Raw genomic sequence first — 26,155 nt, 5'->3', positions numbered from 1 at the left:
TATATATATATATATATATATATATATGGAATCTAATTCAGTGGCAAGCCATATACCAGCCATAAATATCATACTCCATAATTATATGTGTACCATTTTATCAAAAGTACCGTATCATATTTGCTTTAATACTGCTAGTGGAGTATAATATTCAAAATCTGTGAAGTATACTGTATCTTGCTTGCTGCTGTTACTTTATGGATGGGGTTGTACACTCCAATGCTATTGGTATTATAAAAATAATGCATACCCAACTGCATGCTTGATACTCATTGATGACTATAATCCAACTATAAAGAGTATCATTTGATTTTCTGGGAGAACAATATTGATTGGCATCCTGGCATTTGCATGCATTATGAAGCTGTAATATTAATTTTGCGCTAATCTAATCCCCAAAATAAACAGAAAATAGCTGCTACTTTGTAGTGTGGCTGTTTAGCGCTACTAATCTTCCAGATTCTAGCTTTCCCATTACCTGATTTAACTGTATGTACACCTTCATAGCTACCAGCCCTTTTAAGATTCTTTCAGCTGACAAATAAACTGTTTTGAGAGAATTTGGCTAGATGTGTGAGATTTGGACAAATACTTAACTTTCAGTTGAAGAGAAGTGGAGTAAGTAAAAACTTGTCCACAAGGGACGAAGGATAACAACGACTTAAAAGTAAATTTTCACATTGCAACATTGAAACTCAATGAGCTTTTAGTCTGAACAACTTTTAAAAAAGCAGCAGTGTGAGAATAGATACATCTGTAAGAGATACATACATCTTGTGAGAAGAGATATTTCGAAGAGATGCATCACCTGGTAAAAAGAAGAATATCAACAACAACAAAAAACTCTTTTTTGTTTTATAGTTTTTCGTATTTAGAGTTTTGGTTCCTGTTGGGTCGAGTTACTTACAGTTCATTACCATGAACTGTTTGTTCAATCTACAAACACATATATCAGGTAGCAGAGTAGGAAATTAAGACCAATCGTTTGTAAAAATGAGTCTCAAAATAATGTAAATCTTTATCTAACTTATAGTATGTTCATCTAATTTATAACTCGATAATGAAAATATCTCCAAATTTAGCACAAAGTCCCCCCTCCTCTGTATAGGTACCATGCTTTCCTCTTTTCATTTTTGAATAATTTTAAATCTCTCGAATTTTCAATTTAATTTTCAATATTTCAATCTTTTTTTTTTCATTTTAGAACAATTTTCAATCTAGCTCGCTTATATTTTCAGACCTTTGAAAATTAAACAGAATAGCAAAAGAAAACCAAATTTAAACTCACGGTCCAGCTGTCTGAAATAACCCTCTTTGTTTCGATGCTCAGAATTACACTGAACGTAAATGTGTTCAAACGAAATTCTTTGCCACGTATCACAAGAGAATCTTTTAATTGGTGATATAGTCTTGTAAACATTATGCTTTTACTAGCACAGGAAGAAAGGTCAGTAATTCAATGATCTTAGTCTGGTTTTTCGTGTTTAGTAAATAGTTGAGACAAAAACTTTGGAAATTAGTGAAAAAATTATGTCAAGTTAAGTGAATGTGATAGTTACTAGGGGAGGAGAGGATCGTCTCTAGTGATAAATCACTAGGGGTGGCAACTGTGAACAAAAGGGATTTTTGGGGAACCGATTTTTTTCGAGAAGATAGGTTTTTGTGAAAGCCCCAAAAATTCGGGGATATTGGAAGCACTGGTATTTTCAGACAAATATGCCAACGAATTTTACTAGTCCATTAAAACTGCCAAGTAGCATTGCTGCTATGCTACCCCACCTTTTGCATGACGGGTTTGGTGGCTCTCACGCCAAGCTGTTATAGTAAGGCTGGATGGATGCTTGACAATATAAATTCAAGTATGTGACCTTCAGGAGTTTATCTACGGACCAAACTAAGACATGAAAAGATATTTTTAAGGTCCTATCTGCACATATACCTCTCTCTACAACACTGAATTATTTCCGTTTCGAGAATGCGGTTGGCTGTCGCACTTTTTGAAAAGGAATGCGCGTGTTCGGACCAACTTGGTGACGGTGGGTTGCACGAGGCCGTTCATCCTGACTAAAACTGTTTACGGGCTGTATCGGGCCCAGCGCAAGAAGCATGTAGATTTCACTAGTGCCAATGACTATCACAATTTTTCATACTTTGCGGCAGTGCAATGGATTGATTTCTGCTTGGTATTATGTTTAAATTAAAAGCCTTTTTCATTTGTAAAGAAAAGAATATTTTAAATTTGTTCTGTCTTTTTTATAAGAATTCATGTTTAGGGACAAATTATTTGTCTGTTGGACAAAATTAGGCGCCAACAGTTGTCGGCGCCAAGTTGTACTGAACAGCTTGCATCTGGTCAAGTGAAATTAAGTAAATGAGAGCACTCTATGGCTCAGGAGAGCTTTGAATTGGTTTCTATTGTTCAGCCAGCCAAAAATGGAAATTCTTTCCGATTTTGGGATGTAACCCACCTAAAACTCTTTCACGATTTTAGATATCCCAAGATATTCTGCTGGTTGATGACAGTGATTGAGTGACACTTACAGTTCTCACTAAGTCAGTTTTTTGTGCAGCTAAGCGGATTTGACGACTACTTTGCCGAACGCTGTTCGTTAAATTTTAGCCTAGTCATGTTGAGCATAGCTAGTAAATATGATGTCACTTTGAAAAATAATCGTGTTGCTGGTTCTGTTCTAGTGTTAGTTAATCGATGGATAATCTTTAAATTGTGTATGTTGTGAAGTTTACCTTAAAGTCGGTATGTGTTTGGCTACAAAAATATAATACATATGGTATCGATCAAAATATAAATAAACGTGAAATGTCACATCTAAGCAAGGGGAGAAAGAGTATGCAGAGAACCTACCCCTCCCCATAGATTAGTGTGAAGAATCCTGCTGAAAATAAAATTGAACCTGTTCCATTAAAATAATTTTGTTGGATTTGACCAACCCTTTCCCACAGTCAACGGTCGAACCGTTTATGCATAAGGAAAATTTCCGTTGAAAGAAAATAATTTGCTTTTCATAATAAACCAATTAAGTTTTCACAAATTTTCATCCTCAAAACTTTGCCTTTTTAATAAAAAGTAAAAAAAAAATATGCTTGACTAACAGACCGTCTATAGATAATTATTTTGTGGCTTTGAACTGAGTATACGTAAAACGATAGATGCTAAAATTTACACACACACACACACACACACAGAAAAAGTATATTGACTTAAATTTCAAACTACCTGACTTGCTTACTGTTAAGATTCTTGGGGTCTAAGGGATCTACGAAAGAGAGATATTCAACGGCTAAAAGTGTTTTTTGCGTTCTTACCTCTTGTTCTTCTCCAGTATAAAACTTAATTCTTTCGTCTGCTGGTTGAAGAAATGTGTCTCACTTGTGGTGGTACTGTCTGTGCCTCACTTGTAGTTACATTTACGCAACCAGAATGAAGGATTATTTTCTCATTCAAAGTTTAAATACTTTTGGAACAAATATAAACTTTTAATAAGTGAAGCTATGAATTGTCGACACACCTAGTTATGGGACTAAAAGAATGTCAAGTAAAAAAAATAATGCTCAGATTCATTGCTATTGTACTCGGAATAAAAAGAATATTTATTAATGATATTTAGAATATATTGTAAGTATTCATTGTCTTCAAGGAACCGACCAAAACCTTTTTTTACCTATGTTTTACATTGTTTTAATTATTTTATTCTAATCTGGTTGCTCTTATAAATTATTAAATCTTATCATTCAGTCGGTCATTCATTAATTTAAAAAGTTTCAACGCACGCGTTCTAAAACTTGAGCATTGTTTCATCCTTGACTTCTTTTAAGTATTATTATGTGATGCGATCAAAATCAAATAAATTATTGCTAATTTATCTAATAAATTACTATTTGATAAATTATTAACTTTTGCACTTTTTTAGCCAGAGGTAGTCAATCAATTAGTCGTTGTTGATATATCTCCAATTGACACTAGTCCCGTCATGGGGGATTTATCTAGGATTATAGAGGGACTGCAGCATATCCGTCTTCCAGAGAAACTATCGCGCTTAGCTGCGAAAAAAGAAGTGGATAAGCAGTTGATGGAAATTGTCACGGTAGGTTTTATTGCTTTTACGCTTTGAAGCGCGAAACCACGTTAATTGCATATTTTTTTCATTGCCTTTCCACGCTCTATAGGCTTCTAAACGTTCAATTGACTTTTTTTTGTCCAGCCTTGAACCTTTTGTGCCTGTCTTCAACGGGCGAATTGCGTTAACGCTAATATTTATTGTTGGTGGTTCACATAGCCGTTAGATATAAACTAAAAAAATGATACTTGCTAAATTTTGTTTATAATAATAAAAGACATTTTTGATAATTACATGCATATTTAAATTTATGGCAGGGATGGGATGTTTTGACTTCGCTGGTATCAAAGATCTTCGTGACTTGTTTGGTGTGTGCTGAGTGGTATCATGCCAGCAGCTCCTTGCAAAGATGCTACTAGTTTGAACTTCTGTGCCCGGAATTTGTGAATGTACCCTCCCCCCCTTAATAGTTCAAGATCTGGTTTGGCCGTGTTCTATTAATTTTTTTCTTATTTCCAAATTAGGGCCTTCCAGTAAGAGTAAAGGACTCTTCCACCTAGAAGGATTCAGAGGAGCAGTCTTCTGGTGGCTTTCGTTGACATGACCCAACCATTTCAGCTAGCGTCCTCTGATTGTAAGAGAGGCGTGTCTTTATGCTACAAATATGTCATATTCCTGTGGTGCATATGTGGTATTGCATATTTGCTCTGTGTATTTTCTATAGATCGCTAAGTCCAAACCTATTCCGTTAATTCTCATTTTTGTTCTTCAATTGGCCATGTTTCGTATCCATAAAATAGGGCCGTTAAAGTAAGAGTAAGCGGATTTGAACTTCCGTTTGGATGCTTGTTTTGGCCCTTTCTCTAGTGGTTTATTTAGGGAAGCAAAAAATGCCTATGATTTTTATATTCTCTGTTAGATGTCAGGAGTTGAAGATCCATCAATACAGAGCGGGTGGTTAAGGCATTTGGAGCTGTCAACTTGTTCTAGAATCCAGACCTAGCTGTAAAATTGGTTTACAGCAAGTACCCAACGGGTGAATTGGCATACATTTCGTGTTTTGTGTACTGGATTCAAGGCTGATGAAAAAAACTTACGTAATAATATTTTCAAGCATAGCTTGGGCTTCCTCTGAGTCTGATAGGGGGCCGACATCATCAACATATTGTCGGCAAGTGAAAGACTACGTCCAATCTATGTTACTGGAAGAGAAGAAAAACATGGTCATCCATACTTATTCATTACTCTACTTTTGTCTTGTTTTGTATAGTGGGTTAAAACTAAACTGCTATTAATATACACAGTGTGTAAACAGGGTCAAAGATAAAAAAGGAGGCCTCGTTTTACTCCAAACTCAAGTTAAAATTTTGTCTTTCTTTCGCCTTAAACGAACATTTTGTTCATTGAGTCATTAAGCCTTAAGGAGTTTGGCGAACACGAAAAGTATGTGGTTGTTCTCAAGAACTTTTTTCAAGTTTTGGTGAGACATGGGACCAAAAGTGGCTATTGAGTGTAAAAATATAATACTCAGAGATTAGCATGAAACTAACCTCCTTCAAACTGTTGGATAAGAATCCGAAGTTTAGACGGAGTGTCTTACTGAACCTTAAGGGCTCTTTTGGAACACTAAGGAGAAGAACACCTCAGGCTGACGATTAAGATGGGTTAATTAGTGTCTCAACTAATCCATCCATCTTCCCAAGCGTCTTTGACTACTATAGAGACTGCTGCTTTCTTACCAGTCTAATATTTGAGTGTCTGGTAAACATTGTGGTTGTCATATGTGTGTCAAAGCAGTTGTCAAACGTCAAAGCAGTACCCTCTCAAGTTTTGCGCTATCCAGACAGAATGAGTACTTGGCCTGACTGTGAAGCTTTCTCGCTACTTCATTAGGGCCACCTACATTCTGTCTTCGTCAATAGACCAATTAAAGAATTAAAAAGGGCACTAGCCCTTTCAATTTCCAATCGAATGAGCCCTTTCCGAAGTTTCTACGACAACTCCTTCGATGCGAAGTGCCATGGTTTAAGAAAAAAAATAATACATTGTGCCCACATCGCTCTTTACTTAGGCAGTGCTATCGCGCTGCCTATGATACACAACTTTCATAATTTCTACCAGTGGGATATAGAAAAACAGAGATAGAATGAGGCGGGTAATTTTCATCCCTACGTAAAAATTGGGTCCCTTCTTTTATACATATCAACGAAAGCAAGTTTAAGTTTTTCTTAGAAAAATGCAGAAACCTATACCAATACAGCCCATGTTTTGTCACCGTGCAACAATACCAAGACTTTAAGACAACTTAAATATTGCAAAGATACAAATTCTAAAAATGATTTTTTTTAAACAAAAAATGCTGTTTTACTTTTCTGCAAAGCTGACTTATAGATACACATGTTGGCCCAAGAATAACTACGATGGACATCACAAGCTCAAAATTATTAGCCTGGAAAAAACCTGCATCTCGACTGTTTACATTTGGTTTCATTAATTCAGAACAAGCTAAAAAAGACAAATAGTTTTGAAGTTTTCCCTGTCCACTGACGATTATATTTGACAGAAAGTAAAAAGCGAACTTATAGCGTATTTTTATGAAAATCCTTCAGTAGAAAAGACTAACTACAACAAGAATATAGCCTTTTATCACCCATTGTATTAGCACAACAATCATTAGAATGGTTCAATATTTTATCAATTCGATTTTAAATCATTAATTTCTGCTCGTTCACATTATATTTTTTACGCTTCATTAAAGCAAAAAAAGGCAATAAAACAATTCCAAACCGTTCGTGTTTACACAACAAACATCACAAAAAAATATTCCAAAGATCATATAATAAGGCCTTTGGGGTTGACAGAATCCCTCAGACTTTGGGGGTAAGGGTTGTAATTTATGCCCCAGGGGCATATAAGGTTTTTATGGAAGGGGTAGTCGTGTGAACTTGAGAAGAGGCTCATTTTATTGCTAATGTGTAGTTCTAGTTTCCGTTTAAAATTCAAACATGGTAAAGAGAAACTACCCCCCCTCCTTACCTGAAATCCTCTTATCCCGAAACGTATTCAATTGAAATTGTGAGATAGCCCCAGAGTCCATGGGCAAGGGTTGTAAGAAATGCCAGGGGTATTTAAGATTTCTACGGAACGGGCGGTCGTATAAACTTTGAATCAGATGGAGTTCATTGGATTGGAAGTCGGAAGGCTTAGTGCCCTTTTTAAGAGTAAAAATGAATGGAGGGCGATCAGCCCTCCCCCTCCCAAGTCTATAATTCCCCAAAATATATTCTATCGAATTTTTTAAAGATCTATTTTGTTTAGCCTTGTTGAAAGGTCCAGTAATAATGTCTGTGGGGATGTCAACCTCCCCACAGTCTTCAGGACAAGGGCTGTAAGTTAGACAGTTCGTTCATTGTCTACACATAGTACATGTTATTGAGAAAAGTATCCGTGTTTGAACTTTACTTTCCAAGAAGACAAGGAATATTCAGGCGAGCCTTTCAGAGAATGTTGAGGAGACTGTTGAACTAAATCAAAACATGTTATAATAATAATAATTTATTGTTACCCTTTGTATACAACACAAATGCTCTAAAGAGGAGTATGAAAAAGTGAAAAGGAAAACTGAAAGGGCACAAAAAAAGAATAGAACACGCACAATTCTTAACAACTTCAGACACTTTTGAACACTTTTTATTAAAAATTAAATATCCTCCAATTAGCTACCAAAGAGTTCTCACTATGAGATTACGTGATTCTAATGAAGTGTTTTGGGGAGTGCGGGTACTTGAGCTGCCTGTCCCCAGCAGCTTAAGGCCTATTGGCCAGCCGGTACCAATACGGCTCTTCAAAATCACTCCCGCTCCCTTCTGCACATTACATATATATAACTGAATCAACCCTTTATCTATTGTCTTCTTCATGCTCTAGTATGTGGATTAAACATCATAAGTTTTCACAGCTGGCGATGCTAGGCACTTGATGGGAGGCAGTCAGTGGAAAATCGATAATTCTATTGCAGCGGTCATCAAATCTACGTGACATTTCGTCCATTTTCTGACAAGTCTCAAAAGCACCGTACCGTCGTGAAATATAACTATTACGAGTCCAAACGGGGATACTAAGGAAATACTTGTAGAACCTAAAGAACAGCGATCCGATTTGCTTTTTATTAGAAGCTGAGAAAAATTTCCAAACAGAAGTCAAAACAACACATGCGTGCAAAAAACGCATTATTTAGCCAGCCAAGGGTTCTCTTATCAAACTGGCCCTTTACCTTGGCGAGAAGGCCATACAATTTTCTTAGTTTATCTTTCAAAGAAACAATTGTAAGCTGCCTAGTGGATCTAATTGAAGTTCCAAACGGAAGACTTAAGTACCTAAATGAACTGGAAGATGAGATTGTGGAGGGACCAACCTGGATTGTATCATTTGGCGCGATTTCCTTTCCAAAGACAAGAAACTCTGTTTTGGAAGTATCAACGGAAAGACCGATTTCTTTCGGTCCGGAGCAAACAACATCAACAGCGTTTTGGAGAACCCCAAGATTTTCAGCCAAGGGAAGAGTGTCATCGGCATAAGACAAATGGCTTGTGTCAATATATGGCTTCATTAAGTATGGTGGAATCCGTCGAGTAACTTCTCTAATAGAGACACGAACACGATTACTAACAGTACCTTGCCAACGAATCCGAATTGAGGAGTTCTGATACCACTGCCACAGGCAGGTGCAAACAAATGGATTAACTCCACTTCTAAAGAGAGATAGAATTGCTTGGGAGTGAAGAATGGAGTCAAAAGCCTTTGAAATATCAATGGCACAAAACGTAGAGGTTACTTTTTGCCTTTTTATGCCTTTCAAGAATCGCTAGAAGAGTTGCATGGGCATTCTGCACGCCAAGACCTTCCCAAAAACCAAATCGGTTGTCGCCATGATCACTTTTCGTGCTAATGTCATTATAGATAAGCTTCTCAAGAAGCTTGCCAATCGTTGAACATACAGTAATTGGACTATATGCGTCACAGGATTTCAGGTCTTTATTAATGCATCTTAAAAATGCACGTTCCTAGACCTTCGCATAGCGCATCAGGAATATGTTGCTGGGCGATACAAGCCTGCAATGAAATAGCAAGATGTTCAAACGATTCTAATGTCCCGTACATCAGGTGTTCGGGTTCCAGGACGTCTGAAAAGAATGTTTTACCTGGTTTAAGACGGCAGATATCTGCCTGAATAGAAACTGGCGTGATAATGATATAGTTTTTAGCATGGTTTAGCTTTGTAAAATGACCCAAAAGTATAGATCTAAATTTTGTGTCAAGAGGAGGTGGATCTTCAAAAAATAATGAGGAAAAATGACTTTCTCAAGAGCCTAAGTCAGTCGGATTTTCCTCAGATCAGCAAGTCGAGGTAAATTTTGACACGTGACGCCACAATAGCTGGGGGTTATTTTTGATATCCCGCGAAAGATTGCAGATTTGACGCTGTTTTCATGGCCGCAGAGTATTTCTATATACACGCTTCGTATATTTGACGATTTGAAATTGACAACCTGACATTGGATAACCGCAGTTGGCCTAAATACGAAACCAGAACTTATGTCGATGTTTAGCACTCTGAAGTTTATCGTCTTCACTCCACCATTTTTTACGTGTCCCAATCCGAACTTAGGTTAAAGCAAGAGAGACTGAAGCAGCAACCTTAATCGAATGAACTAATTCCGCCAAGTAAAAATCCAAATCACGAGTGTTCCCATTTATGGACGTACATAAAAGTGGAAATGGGATCCGGATTTTCGACAACATAGAATCTAATGTTCTCTTATATAGAGAGTGATCAAGACGATTCCAGCAAGGTTTGAAAAACCACTTAGGCTTTTGCACATGAAGAGGCAGAGAATAGGTAAGTCGACACTGCAAACTTAAGTGATCGTTTGTTAGAATGTCGCTTGAAACGTCAACCATGGTACCTTGCATCTGTTGGGTGCCTGCTGGAACAAATCCAAATCGAAAGTGAAGCCTGAGATGTGCACATAAGAAAACGGGTTCGATTTTGGTAGCAGAAAAACGCCACTAGGAAGGGAAGGAAGTAATATTTGAGTCTGCGGCGCATTCTCATTTTTCAGATCTGTGTTAAAATCACCACAAATAAATATTGACTTATTTGCTGACCGAGCCTTATGAATGGATTTTGAAAGCAAAGCACAAGCTGTGGCAAATTTACGATAAGAGGACTCACTTCGGTAGTTCGTTGGCCAGGCACGTACGCAGGAAATTTTTTCGGGGGGGGGGGCGAAAACCTTTGAAACAGCAGATATAAAGTAGCATTTTTTTTATTTAGTAATGCAAAAAGCACGTATATTGGAAAATATAGATTAACTTTAATCTGTAATATTGTAGCGGATGGGGGGAAGAAGACTGAAGCCTCAAAAGTACGTTTTAGGCTCAGGTTATGTTCATAGCGATTTAGAACCAGTGTTTAATCTATTATATCCCACTGAAAAAAAATTTAGGGTTAACAGTGCAATATGGGTGCTGTGTGGGGTAGTTTTTCTATTGCAACAAGAGCTAAGAGCTCATATGGCACTTATGACGAGGCAAGAAGAGCTAAGAGCCAAGAGCTCATATGGTATGAGCTCTAACAAAATTCTAAGAATCAATAGATTGATTTAAAAGGAAGATCAGAGGCTTAATGCCGGTCAGGATTTAAAATAAGAGCTCTGAGTCACGATGTCCTTCTAAATATCAAAATTCATTAAGATCCGATCACCCACTCGTAAGTTATAAATACCTAATTTTTTCTAAATTTTCATCTCCCTTTAGCCCCCCAGATGGTCGAATCTGGGAAAACGACTTTATCAAGTAAATGTGTGCAGCTCCCAGATACGCCTACCAATTTTCATCGTCCTAACACGTCCAGAAGCACCAAACTCGCCAAATCACTGAACGCCTCCCCCCAGTAGTACGGTTACGTCAATCACGTATCAAGGACATTTGCTTATTCTATCCACCAAGCTTCATCCCGATTCCTCCACTCCAAGTGTTTTCCAAGATTTCTCACTCCAACTCCCCCCAATGTCAAAAGACCTGGTCGGGATTTGAAATAAGAGCTCTGAGACATGAATTACTTCTAAATATCAAATTTCATTAAGATCCGATCACCTATTCGTAAGATAAAGATACCCCTATTTTCACGTTTTCCAAGAATTCCGGTTTACCCCTCCAACTCCCCCCAATGTCACAGGATCTGGTCGGAATTTAAAATTAGAGCTTTAAAGCACAAGATCCTTCTAAATATCAAATTTCATTAAGATCTGGTCACCCTTTCGTAAGTTACAAATACGTCATTTTTCCAAATTACCCCCCCCCCCAACTCCACCAAAGAGAGCAGATCCGGTCCGGTTATGTCAGTCACGTATCTTAGACAGGTTTTTATTCTTCCCATCCAGTTTCATCCTGATCTCTCCGCTTTAAGTATTTTCTAAGATTTCCGGCCCCCCCCCCAACTGCCCCCTCCCAATGACGCTGGATCCGGTTGAGATTTAAAATAAGAGTTCTGAGTTACGAGCTCCTTCTAAATATGAAGTTTCATGAAAATCTGAACACTCCTTCGTAAGTTAAAAATGCGTCATTTTTTTCTAATTTTTCAGAATTACCCCCCCCCCCCCCAATAGAGCGGATCTGTTCCAGTTATGTAAATTACGTATCTAAGACTTCTGATTATTTCCCCCACCAAGTTTCATCCCGATCCCTCCAATCTAAGCGTTTTCCATGATTTTAGGTTCTCCCCCCCCCCAAACTCCCCCTAATGTCACCAGATCCGGTCAGGATTTAAAATAAGAGCTTTGAGAAACGATATCCTTCTAAATATCAAATTTCATTGAGATCTGATCACCTGTTCGTAAGTTAAAAATACCTCATTTTTTCTAATTTTTCAGAATTAACCCCCCCCCCCCAACTACCCCAAAGAGAGCGGATCCGTTCTGGTTATGTCAATCATGTATCTAGGACTTGTGCTTATTTTTCCCACTCTAAGTGTTTTCCAAGATTTTAGGTTTCCCCCTCCCAACTCCCCCCCCAATGTCACCAGATCCGGTCGGGATTAAAAAACAGCTCTGAGACACGATATCCTTCCAAAATATCAAATTTCATTAAGATCTGATCAACCGTTCGTAAGTTAAAAATACTTCATTTTTTCTTTTTTTCCGAATTAACGGGCCCCCCACTCCCCCAGATGGTCAAATCGGGAAAACGACTATTTGTAATTTAATCTGGTCCGGTCCCTGATACGCCTGCCAAATTTCATTGTCCTAGCTTACCTGGAAGTTCCTAAAGTAGCAAAATCGGGACCGACAGACCGACAGAATTTGCGATTGCTATAGGTCACTTGGTTAATACCAAGTGCCATAAAAACGTAGATTTTAATGAAAAACGATAGTTTCCAAAATTGATCCATTAAAATCTGTACTTTATCCTGAAAAGGGGGGGAGGATAAACGCCCTAATATCAAGGATAATTCTAATTTCCTGTGGAAAGCACTCTCTTTACAAAAAAAAAATAACAGTACATTTGCTAATTACTTCAAAGAGGGTAAAAAGTTAGACAGAAAATGGTTTAATAATTGGGCAGTGACTTGACTGGATAATTGCATGCTGTAAAATCCCCCAAAAAAGGCTTCAAACATGTATCTAGATTCTTAATAAATGTCCTACTTTTGCCAGAAATCCCAAGAAACCATGAGGAAATTACACATTTCACAAAATTTCGGGGGGTTGGGGGCCGGGCCCGAAGGCCCCCCCTGCTTACGTGCCAGTCGTTGGCATATACACACACATTAAAACGAAAGAACCAAAATCAACTGAAATATATACATCGGAAGATTCAGAAAGAGAGCATGAAAACTTCTTAATCACTGCAATCGCTAGGCCGCCGGAAGGACGGCCAGATGTCAGTTTAGCGGGCCGAAGAAAAAACTTGTGGTTACGCGAGAGCTCTAGCTGTGAGACATTATAAGTGCTTAGAGGGTGTTCAGTGATGCAGACGATTTCATAACTACTGATCAGTTTTTCGAGAGTTAGAAGCTTGTTACGAGCACCATTAATTTTTTGATAAAATACCGACACGGTTGAATTAGAGATCCTCATCCCTTAAAATTTGTCAAAAGGGTTTAACACGGGAATAACTGAGTATATTAATTTGGAAAATTCAGGAAATCATAAGCAATATGATCAAAAAGGCAATATTTGCTTGCTACCAATACTACTACAAACACCACAACTACTAGTACTAGACTACTCCGTTTACAATATTGAGGGGAAATTTCAATTGAATCAAAAGACGCTGTGTGCATGCACACTATCAAAATAGCATATCTCAAGAATTGATTTGGGTATTAAGTTGGAGCTTTCTGAGAATGCTTAAAGAGGAAGATCGTCTCACCAAAAGGCATTATTTGCACATTACTGCTAATGCTACTGTTACTGCTACTTTTACTGCTACTACTACTACTTCTATTGCAACTATTCGTAAGGTTAAGAGCATTGAAAGGAAAATTTCAAGAAGTATATGAAGATACAGGTTATCAAAAGGACATATCAGCAATGCCATAGTAATGGCTAATTGTATTAAGTTGAAACTTTCAGGACTTGATGAGAGGGATGTTCTACCGACCAAAAGGTAATATGTTAATACTACTAATGCTAATATTGCTGCAGCTATTCAATGTTATGACTAGGAATATCAATACTACTACTGTGACTACTATTATAACTATGCCTAAGGCTCTGAAGGTGAAATTTTCAAGGAATTTTGAGGGGGAAGGTGAATTGAATCCCACACGCCGTCTGTATGAAGGTTTTCAAAAGGATGTAACGGTAATACCTTAAGAACAGTTCGGTGCGTGAAGTTGAAAATAGCAAGGTTTGTCAAAACATGGACAGAAACTAATTTATAAAACTTTTTCCACAAAACAAGTTTTTCAAAGAAAAGTAAAGAGCTCCATTTAGCTAAAAATGAGCAGAAATAATCTTCCAAGCGTAAAACTACCACAAACCACTATCAATAAATAAATAAAAGTCAAAACGAATAAAAATTACAATAAATAACCGAGTCAAAGTAAAAACGAGCAGAAATTAACATGAGTGGGGCTGATGACCCCTATGCCTTCTCAAGACCAGAACACAATTTGCGCTTTACTTAAAACAAAACAAATTTTATATTTTATCACTTTTCTTACTTTCATAAATAATGAATTATCAAAACTTTAAGGTATAAATATCAGTAGGACTATATGTCAATTAAACTGACAATCCTCGTTTATTTTGTTTTTTTTTCAGTACAGCGCATATTATGTTCTGGTTTTGAAAAGACATGGGGGTTATCAGCCTTATTCATGCTAATTTCTGCTAATTTTCAGTTTCATCTATTTATTGATTGTGGTTTGTGGTAGTTTTACACTTGGAAGGTTATTTCTGCTCATTTTGGCTAAATGGAGTTCTTTACTTTTCTTTGAAAAACTTGTTTTTGTGGAAAAAGTTTTTAAATGAATTTGGGAAAGATCGTCAATTTCTGTAGATTAATAAAGGTCATTTACCTTCTATCGTCAGTTTTAATACTATTATGTAACCTTTTGTGTATTAAAGAAGTTGCAGCTGTAAAAAGAAGCCAAAAGTGACTTTTTTCCAATTTTTATCTATGTTTTGAAGCATTGCTTCCGTTGGTTTTGTTAATAGAGTAACAATGATATGCTGGTGATCTTAGTAATTGTCTTTTTTGCCGTACGACGCAATCGAGCTTGTATTTTGGTGATAGTGTGAGGATATGAAAAAGCTTCTGAAATCGTCCCGACCAAACATTTCAAGCTTTCTTTATGAGCTTTTAATTAAAGACAGGCTGAATTTACGGGAAAACATTTTTTTGAGACATCGGCGGCAAATACAGTCATCCGGTGTTTGTTATTGCTCTGTCCTAACCTGATACTAATAACCAGATTCCACTTCAAAACTACTTAATTATAAACAATGCTAGATTTTAAGCGCTTATCAAAATCTTGGCTTTCACAAAAAAAATGCTACGATGTTGAATCAATCAATCAATCAATCATTTTATTAATACTAAAACACTATTACAGACGTAAAAAAGTTATTCGGCCCAAGAAACTTTGCTTTTTAAGGGCCATACAACACAATAATAGAGCACTAAGAGACCATAAATAAAATCCTAAAATTAAACAATACATATGAAATAAAGATGAAGGAGAATAAATTCTAGCATACTGGGAAATTTTTAGTAATTATAACAATTGAATTAAGTAGAAACCAAGAAAGTAGAGAAACAGGAAAGACGAAGTTGACATTAGAACATCAGAAAAAAAGACAAATAAGCAAGAACTTTAAAAGTTAAGAAGATTCCTGAAAACTGTTTTAAAAAGAATAGGTGAGAGATATATCAGTTGGGAAAGAATTCCAGAAAGGAGGAACAATAGGAAAAGAGAAAACAGGAAAAATAAAAACAAAGGAGAGGGAGAAAAATTACTAAACTGGATAGACCCACCAAAAAAAGTCCTTTTGCAGAAAGAAAAAGAGGGACATCCGGAGGGATAGAATTCCATAATAGAATTGATTGATAAACAGGGGACCTCTAGGATGCTGTAGATGATCGTTTGGTTAAATAAATCTGCGAGAAGAACTAAGTAAAAAAGAAGAGCACCTACCTAAGTCTGTCCGTGAAAAAAATTGCTGCAGGGGCGGTGAAAGTGAACATAGAAAAGCAGAATGCGTAAATAAAGATGAATTTTACCTACAATACGATCCAGCGGAGCTGTTCCAGTATCATTATAAAGATCAGACGAAGGTAAAACCGAGGGAGAAGAAAACTAACCTTCGCTGGCCTATTTTGGGCTCTATGAAGTGAGAAGATAAGAGATTTATTAGTATTGCCCCAGACAGAGCAACAATAAAAAAGGAAAAGATAAATAAAAGCATAATAAAGAGAAACCATAACATCTGGAGGAAGAAAGGAGTTATCCCGGTGCAGCATTGGAGACTGGCGGAGGATGAGGGAACGGTTGTGAGTTATACGTGATTTAAAAGAAAGAGATCAGTCAAGATACACATCAAGCAATTTTACTATAGTAGCTTGTGGTATAATATGGTTCCTCTAAGTCAGTGTGATTGGTTCCTCTACGTCTCTCATACGGTAAGGGGTCCTGAAATTGACAATGGCACTCTTCCGGCTGTTAAGAGCCATACCATTTGACCAGCACCAACCCTTTACAATATCAAGAAGACCTTGAGCTATGGAAGTGGCAGATGGCAGGTCCACTTCAGCAATGAAAAAGTTACTCTTCCATGACCATTGCTTAGAAAAATATTAACAACGAATACATGACTGTTACTATTTTGTACAATACATTTCTGGAAAAATTGCCTTGTTGTCCGCTAAAACCCGAACTTTCCTACTCAATAAATTACTTGAACGAACAACTGAAATTACTAATGTCAGCAACTAAATTGCTGGGATAAGTGAATTTTGTTGCTATAGGAATAGCTACGTGAATATAGGGTAATATGGATAAAATAGGATTATCTCAAATGTTTTTCCATTAGAAGTGAGAACATTTTGACCATGATTGTAATGAAAGAGATCTGAGCTTCGTCACTTTTCATGACATGAATTGTTGTTGCAAATTCGTGTTGTTGCAATGGGATTTTGCCAAGAGGAAGGAGGGAGACGTCGAAAAAGCAAAGATTGATGAACTGTGTGAAAAATATATGAAATAACAGTAAACAGTATAAAAATATCGAAATCTGTGGGGGGAGAAGAAAGCACAGACCCAAAGCCTACTTCCCTATCACATTTACCTGTTATTGATATTAAAAAGAACAGATTTGGTAAAAGTAGTCTGATCTTGCCGTAGCCTGTATACAACGCAGGTCAAACAGTTCGTGGTAACGAACTGTAAGTAAGGAGTGACTTGGCTCAATAGTAACCGAAACTCTAAAAAAATGGAATTTCGATACCAAGAGGTACATCAAAAGAATCAAATTTTTATGCTGGTTTTAAATATGTTTTGGTCAAGTTTGGTCAAGTTTAGTCCTACCTATCAAAAGTTATAAGCCTGAAAAATTTGCCTTATTTTTGAAAAAGGGGGAATTGTCCCTTGGAAGGCATAGAATCTTAATGAAAATCACACCATCAGATTCAGCGTATCAGGGGACACTACTGTAGAGGTTCCAAGCTCCTATCTGCACAAATGTGGAATTTTATACTTTTTACCAGAAGAAACATCATGGATGCGTCTTTATTTGTTTTTTTGTTGTTTTTTTTCCGGATTGATCATATCGACCCAGTGGTCCTAAAATTTCGTGAGAGGGCTCATTCGAACGAAATTTAGAAGTTCTAGTGCCCTTTTTAAGTGACTAAAAATTGGAGGTCAACTAGGCCCCCTCCAACGCTCATTTTTTCCGAAAGTCACAGGATCGAAATTTTGAGATAGGGCTGCAAGTTATGAACTTTGCCCATTGTTTACATATAGCCTAGATTTTTTTCTCGTGGGGGAGGGCAGAAGAGAGGGTTACGTGGGAGGATCTTTCCATGGATAAATTTTTCATTAGGGAAGAGAATTCCCATGAAACGGGCGCTGGATTTCCCAGCATTATTTAAAAAATAATCAGAAATTAAATAAAAAAAGTTCTTTCATCTGAAAGTAATAAGTAAAATTAAAACTTAAAGTAAAAAAAAATTATCAAACAGTTCGTGGTAACGAAATGTAGTAAGGAGCGAGCCGGCTCAATAGTAACCAAAACTCTAAAAAGCGGAATTTTGATACCAATAGCTACATCAAAAGAATTGTTTTTTAATGCTGATTTTAAATATATAATTTTCATCAAGTTTAGTCTTACCGTTCAAAAGTTACGAAAATGTGAAAATTTGCCTTATTTTAGAATATAATATTAGAAATATTATTTTAGAAAATTTAAATAGTTAATTTAGAAAAAATCACCCCCTAAAAGTCACAGAATCTTAACGAAAATCACACTATCAAATTCAGCGTATCAGAGAACCCTACTGTAGAAGTTTCAAGCTTCTATCTACAAAAATGTGGAATTTTGTATTTTTTTGCCAGAAGGCAGATCACGGATGTGTGTTTATTTTTTTTTTTTCCAGGGTTCATCGTATCGACCAAGTGGTCTGGAAACGAAAAGTTCTAGTGCCCTTTTTAAGTGACCAAAAAAATTACAGGGCACTCTTCCCACTCTTATTTTCCTCAAATTATTTTCCCAAAGTCACCGGAGCAAAATTCTCAGATAGTATTCAGCATAGTCGAAAAACCTTATAACTATGTATTTGGGGACAAATTACTCCCCCACAGTCCCCGTGGGAGGGGCTACAAGTTACAAACTTTGACCAGTGCTTACATATAGTAATGGTTATTGGGAAGTGTGCAGACGTTTTCAAGGGGATTTTTTGGTTAGGGGAGGGATTGAGAAGAGGGGATATGTTTGAGGAACTTTCCATGGAGGAATTTGTTATGGGGGAAGAAAATTCCCATGAACAAAGCGCATGATTTTCTAGCATTATTTAAAAAAAAAACGATGAAAAAATAAATATGAAAAAGTTTTTTCAACTGAAAGTAAGGAGCAGCGTTAAAACTTAAAACGAACTGCAATTATTACGCATATGAGTGGTTAACCTCCTCCTAATACCTCGCTCTTTGCGCTAAAGTATTTATAGTAATTTCAACTATTTATTCTACGGCCTTTGTGATTCAGTGGTCATTCTTAAGGAATTGGGACAAAATTTAAGCTTTAATGTACAGAGCGAGGTAGGCCTACTGAAGAGGGGGTGAACCCCCTCATATATGTAATAAAAACATGCGAATACAGAAGTTCGTTACGTAAGCTTATTTGTAAGTTATGCATATCTTTTACTAATAAAAACTTTTGTAAAAATTAAAAGTTCTAGTTGCCTTTTTAAGTAACCAAAAAATTGGAGGGCAACTAGGTTTCCTCCCCCACTCCTTATTTGTTCAATATCATTCGATCAAGACTATGAGAAAGCCATTTAGCCAAAAAAAAAAATATGTGCAAATTTCGTTTTAATTATTCATCTGCGGAGAGCCAAAATCAAAACATGCATTAATTCAAAAACGTTCAGAAATTAAATAAAAATAACAAGTTTTTTTTAACTGAAAGTAAGGAGCGACATTAAAACTTAAAACGAACAGAAATTACTTCGTATATGAAAGGGGCTGCTCCCTCATCAACGCCCCGCTCTTTACGCTAAAGTTTTTTACTCTTGTAAAAAGTAGAGTTGAGAGAAAGAGTCAAACTTTAGCTATGTTCTCGTTTCGTCCACCATCGCTATGTCCACCATCTTTAGTAACAAAACTAGCCAAGTCCCTAAAGCTATCCACTTGATCGGTCTTTTCGTTACCTAGTATCACCACGTCACCTCCGTTTATTCTCAGTCTAAGCGACTTAGTTTTCTTAATAATAATTTTCAAGCCGATTCTTGTATATTGAACTCTCAAAACATTCCGAAAATCATTCATTTCGCGAACATTTTCATCTAAGACACTCAAATCATCAATATAATCTAACCCTAGGAGAGTTACTTTTCATTTGATTCCATGCTCTTCCATAGTCTTTACAATATTCTCCTGGACGAACTCCATCAAATAACCCATGTAAATTGAGATAAAACGCGACCCTGTTTAACTCGTGATTCAATACAAAATCCGCTACTAACCTCAGTTCCTACCTTAACCGCTGCACATGTTTCTCTCGCACATAGCACTAATCACCATACAAGGATAGGACCTTTGCTAAAGCTTTTGCATCGGGTGAATCAAACGCTAATTCATAATCTATAAAACTGAAGACTAAAGGAGTCTGATGACTCAGCCACTTTTTAGTTATTAATCTTAGATTAAATATTTAGTCGACGCATTGTCTCCTCTTTCTAAAACCATGCTGTTATTCTCTTAAAACCTTATCTATAGCGTTTCTTAAGTCTAAAAATTATCATCATACTAAGTAATTTACTTCTTTCTGAAAAAAAGCTAATGCCTCTCTAACTACTATACCCACTCTTATCACCTTTTTTATAGAGTGATTTAATTTTAAGTTTTTTGTAAAATCGCTATATGCTCTTTCAAAAATCATATTCATAATCTTCAGCAGTTTCCCTAGCATTCTCTAACATTCTAGCATTCTCTCTAGCATTCAGCAACTCTCCAGCTTCACAACCACCATATTTAAAAAACGTACTTACCGCACCATCAGCATCTTGTAGCTTATTGCTTTTTAATCTATTTAATACTGTCTCTAATTCTTCCTTACAAAATAAATCTTCCTTCGTTTTCAAAGCTTCACAAACTTTTTCATTCTCTTTTAGATCATTTCCTGTAATATCATTAGCTCTATTACCATTAACTCTTTATTGATCCCTAGTTGAGGCCGAGTTCCTATTTTCAACTGGAGCAAGTCCAGATTGACTATTCCCTCTCAATTTTTAACATGCCAATTATATCTTCACTATTGTGATGTCTGGCTGTATCCTTAGGATCTTTAGCAATTTTATCCATGGCCTCCACTTTACACCTCCTTAATTCCTATTTTTATGTTCTTAATGTTCCTTTAATAATATTCCCAGCTGTTTCAAACTTTTTTCCAAAAATAAAGCCAGCTGCTACTTCACAAACTATGTTCCTAAAAAAATGTTTCCATCCACCTTCTATGTTGTCAAATCTTAACCTCTCCAGTTAAATATTGAACTGTTCCTTCAAGTTTTCCCTCAGATTCTCATCCTAGAGTCTACCAACGTCATTATTTCCTGGAAGCTAGTTATCCTTTCTAGGTTTTAGCTTCCGAATAACCCTAGACACTACTAGTTAGTGATTACTTTTAACATCAATATCGTCACTCCTATATACCTTAGTATCGTGTATCGATTCTTATAGTCTTCGGTTTACAATAACATAGTCAGAAAGCTTGGCCTTCTCACCATCGTGTGAATACCCAATTCCATGGTAACTTTTAGGCCATTTTATATCCAAACTTGCTATTGGTTAAGACTAGATTTTTATATCTACAAAGTTGCAGCAGTATATAACCGTTACTATTTCCGTTTTGTAGACTAAATTTACCTTGGCTAGGATGACATTTATCCCTATTTCTACGTAGAACCCTTTCTGTTTGTTACGATTTTAATAAAAATTGACTTTAACAGTTTTACAAATACTTTTTTTAAGCATAGAGTTTATCTAAAAAATTGCTACTATTCAGAAACGAAAAAGAAATTTAAATTGTATTTTTAGCAAAAAATCTCTAATAAACTTATTTCACATTTTTTCCCTCTGTTCTTATTGGTTTTTTTTTTGTGTCAGTCAAGGTATCTAAATTCATTCAAATAATTATAAAAGACTATAGAATTTCTTTCCTAAAGTATTTCACATGTTTCCTGTTCTACATGTTTTTTTCTATGACTCAAAAAATTTTAAATACTGAACTGTAGTTCGTTGTTTCAATTTTCTTCTGACAAAGTCTAAATGACAATCACTGGGTATTAATTGCTTTTTGTTCCTAGCCTTTTAAGCTTGACTAAATAACGATGTGACTCTATTGTTAAAATTTGACATTCGTTTTTATTTATATCTAGAGTGATATGCTACGTCAATTTCTTATGACAAATCTCGTTGAAGACAATGGGACATTCAAATGGCGTGTAAACCTGCGCACAATAGCAAAGGATTTTTTAAATATAGTCAATTTTCCTAAATTTGAAAGTCGTTTTGAAGGTGAAACCCTGTTCATTGGAGGATCAAGATCTGATTATATAAGGTTAGTTAAATAATAGATTTATGCCTAGGAACCTTGCTCCTTGTAGATCTTAATTGCCCAAACTAACTCAACTGTTTAATGTAAGTTACTATTTTAATTAATTGTATTCTTTTACAGTTGAAACCATAACTAATTGATTACTGTGATTTATTTCGTTGTGAATGTCGGTAGTTAAACACTGTTCAGCAGTTGAAATCAGACTTTTCGTGCTAGAAAAGTAGCTTGAATACATTTTATGGTCTTTACGGCTAAGGTCACTAACTATATTTAACTTTACAATACTTGGCTACAGCTGTCTGTTGTCAGATTTTTGCAGATTATATCATGTTGGTTGTTTACTTATTTTTGACAGGAAGATTCGTGGAGGGAGCAGTAGTAATGATTTGCCACTAGTCGTCTTTTTGTATTTCTGGCTATAAGGAGCTCTTTTGGTTTTTGACCCAGCACTGTATCAGCTGTGTATAAGGACAAAAGGGTTTGTGAAAAAGCTGCTCCGTTGAAAATTGGACTTGGTTATTTCTATTGTAATTCCTGATCGTTTTTCTTCGGAGCTTGCGCAGGGTCTTAAGCTTGATAGTTGGCGAGCTCATGAATTTTTCTTTATTCCGGCTGCTCCATTCTTCAAATCTTTTTTCCCATCAGATAGTCAACACTAAATTCAAAGTTTTTGTACTCGACGGATCAGTGTAAAGCTCATACTTTCCTGGGATCACTAGTGGAATAGAATTAAGGCCGACCCCAGGGGGGGGATAGGGACTTTGAATCTCCCCTTCTCCCCATAAAAGTCAATAACACTATTTACCTAAGTGACCAGCTTGAGTCAATACAAAAAAGAGCAGTCAAAGTAATATTGTGCGATGCTTTTACCGAATATAAGTTAGCATTATCCACTTTACAAATTCCCTCTCTTCAAGAGCGTCTTCTCAGTTTGATCCTTGAATTTGGCCAATATCTTCTCAGAAGTGATAAATACAGATCGATACTACCACCAGTTTTAGTGAAACATCGAAGTACTAGGTTGAAGAAATTTGACAGATTAGCAGCACCTCCTTCACGCACAAATCGTTTTTCCAACTCATTCATCCCTTTCTTTGTATCAAAGTATAACAATTGTTGATTTTAAACTATTTGTCTTCTGATTTTTTTTGTCGTTTGATTTAATCCTTTTTTCTTTTTTGTAAGCACAAGCGCCATTTAGTTTTATGACTACGAGAGATTGTGCAAATAAAACCTATTCTATTCTATTCTATTCTAAAATAATTGCCCGACTCGTAAAAACGTAACAAAAGTGAACATAAACCAATTTTTGACGCGTTTTTAAAAGTTTTTTTTTTGTAAAACCCACCCGAAAAAAATTCTTTTGTAATCCTCCCCCCTTGAAAAAAAAATCGTAGATACGTCTCTGGATAGAATACAAATTATTTGCTTGAACCATTCAAAGGTGACAAATTTGCTGGAGACGATTCAAGATTAAAGTTTAACGACCAAATGAACGAACAGAATACAGACAAAACACATATAAGTTACGTTAATTTTCAAAATTACAATTTTTGCGAAATTCAGTGCATTCTTTGCACAATAATTTATTACGCATACTTTGCGTAACATATTAAAAAGATTTTACCGTAAAGAAAAGATAAAATTTAATAAAGGTTAAAAAGATATTTTAGTTGCAATGAGCTATCAAAAAAAAAAATGCAAAAATGTAAATAGACAAGACAATATTGTTTCCAGGATTTTTTTAAGTGGGGGGGGGGGGGGTACAAAAACTTTGAAAAACGCACCAAAAGCTTGTTTACATCCATTTTTGTACATTTTTGTGATTCGGACAAATATTCAGATCCACTAATCCCTCCTCTGGATACGAACTTCAGACAAGAGGTACGAAACACCCCGAATACTTTTACATTAACCGGTATATTATTAAGTTACTGATAATTATGTTTCACTAATGTAATTACTAACGTAAATAATAAGGTTTTTATTTTTGTCATTTTACTTCCAAATGTGTATTGTTTCAATGGTAGTGATCGAATATTTTGGTTAGGGACGACGCTCTATTAAAAAATAATCGAAAAATGCGAACATAGTAGTTTTCCTTAGCCATCGACAATTGTATGTATCCATTGAGGTGATATCCAGGATTCTATAGATTTCCTTGTCTTTTCATTCATGCGGGGGCTATTTATGACATTTTTTTATGATGAACATACTCGTGTTCATCATAAGGGTCAACTTTATCTATTAAAAAATAAAGAAACTCTTTGTGTGTTATGGTGTGCTAACCAGTATTTGCTTTTCTTTTGTCGTCTTTTATAGCAGCACTAAGACATTTTTTTCAGGCGAGATCATCATGAATCTATCCGAAGACTGTTTCCTCGTTGTGAATTTACCTATGTTGACGGTGCAGGACATTGGGTTCACTCAGAGAAGCCTAAAGAATTTTTAGATGAGCTGCTTCAGTTTTTGACCCGTAAAAGAAGTTGACCTGTCATAGCTTCTATAATTTTTATTTAGAAAATAATCTTTTATTTTTAATGGAGTTTTTTAATCATTGCGGAGAATTGTTATATTTAAAGTGTATTTCTTCATTTTTTGTCTCATTTTCCTTAGTTTGGTTTTTTGCTTATTACTCTTGTGCTCTCTTTTCAGATCTTAATTTCCTTCTACTTGATTGGGTTTTTTTTCTTCTTTTTGAATTTATAAACTTGCATAAAATCAGTTCGCATTTGCACTTTGAACAAGATTCAAATTGTGTTCAAGAATTGTGGCTGATATTAAGGACCAATCGATATTATCAGGCTCATATGAGGGTCAGTGTCATTATTGGATACCGCGTGTCAACATCCTGCAAAATCTACCTATTTACCTTAGAAATTTAGCTTATATGTTCACATTTGTCTGCCTACTGGACAGTTTTGTCGAAACCTCTTTAATTCATCCTCCTTAATATGTTTAAATTCCTTAATATATGAAAGATTAAAATTCAAAGTCCCACTTTTGAAATTTGGGTTTTGAATAATTCTAATAAATATCTTACTCTTCTTTCAATCAGATTTTCACGTATTTGTGTTAATTTAACTAAACCTGCTTCTGTGATTAAATTTCTTTCTTATTTGTTACTTCCATAAATATCTGCCATTGCGTTTGTACGCCCAGAAGCTGCTGATCAGAAAAGGTAAGGAAAACAAAACAATTCTTGTAAATGGCCTAGTTTGGAATCCACAGTGAATTATTGTGGCTGTTCTTTGGTGTGTAATAGACCAGCCAGAAACATGTGAGTATGAATATGGACAGAGAATCGGGGGTTAAAATTTAAGTTTGTTCCGAAGGGGAATTTATCGGTATGACACCCATATATCGATATCAGTCTCGGATCCCAAAATCCATATTGATCAGAGTCTAGTTGACATGTCATCATTGAGCTCAACACCAAAAATAGATTAATCTTGCTTAGAAATTGGAGAGTTGACCTACTTCTTCCATTTTTCTTTTTTCTTTCATTAGTTTTTTAAGGTATGAGAATGAAAAATACGGTACTTATGGCATGAGAACGAATCATGTTGATGCTTTGAGACGAAGCACCTGAAATTCTATTTTCGGTTCTTTCTACAGCAATATTGTGTTTAAAAAAAACTTATTACTCAACCTTGAGGAAGTTCTCTGTTGTTTATAATAAAATTCACTAAAAATTGTTTTATTATGTAGAATATTTCACGAGTTTTGTGTTTAATCGGACGTCAAGCCGAAATTCAAATAGCAACGTTGCTTGGTTATTTGTGCTTAGTAAATTGACCATCTTGAGTTAGAACTTAGCTTTGATTTCACCTGCATTATCATTTGCAATGCGATGCAATAAGATAAGATCCATCGCAAAATTCCTGCAGGTCATAGGAGCACAAAATACAACTACAAACAAAGCTTGAAGAACAAATACAACTTTAGATAATACAAAAACACAACAAGGTCCAACATTTTAACCGACAAACAACAACCATAATAAAATTCAGTTCCTAAAAACCTTAAGAAACTATCCTCTCAGAAATTATTCCCAATGTTTATTCCCTAAACGAAGAAACTTACACAACTGTGTAATAGCACACGCGTTCCTCTCAGACATCCGCTCAATTAACCAAAACTCACTCCCAGACACTCGTCTAAAACGTTCATTCCGGAACTCAGACTGTTCTTAACAGTCGGATACAAAATGAATGAGATTCTCATTCACACATCCACTCA

General features: G+C 35.9%; 1 protein-coding gene across 1 annotated transcript in view; it reads left to right on the top strand.

Moving 5' to 3' along the window:
* The window catches only part of LOC136031965 (sn-1-specific diacylglycerol lipase ABHD11-like), a 39,391-nt gene extending 14,882 nt beyond the window's left edge, over positions 1 to 24,509 (top strand). The window contains exons 4-6 of the mRNA XM_065711980.1: positions 3,930 to 4,103; positions 21,735 to 21,916; positions 24,259 to 24,509. Coding sequence (XP_065568052.1) covers positions 3,930 to 4,103; positions 21,735 to 21,916; positions 24,259 to 24,403 — 501 coding nt within the window. The 3' untranslated portion in view covers positions 24,404 to 24,509. The remainder of the gene's footprint in view (positions 1 to 3,929; positions 4,104 to 21,734; positions 21,917 to 24,258) is intronic.
* Positions 24,510 to 26,155: the final 1,646 nt, after the last annotated feature.

The sequence above is a fragment of the Artemia franciscana genome, chromosome 10 (assembly GCF_032884065.1).
Source record: "Artemia franciscana chromosome 10, ASM3288406v1, whole genome shotgun sequence".
NCBI lineage: Eukaryota > Metazoa > Arthropoda > Branchiopoda > Anostraca > Artemiidae > Artemia > Artemia franciscana.
Note: the sequence above shows the minus strand (reverse complement) of the source record. Positions and strands in the feature narration are given on the sequence as shown.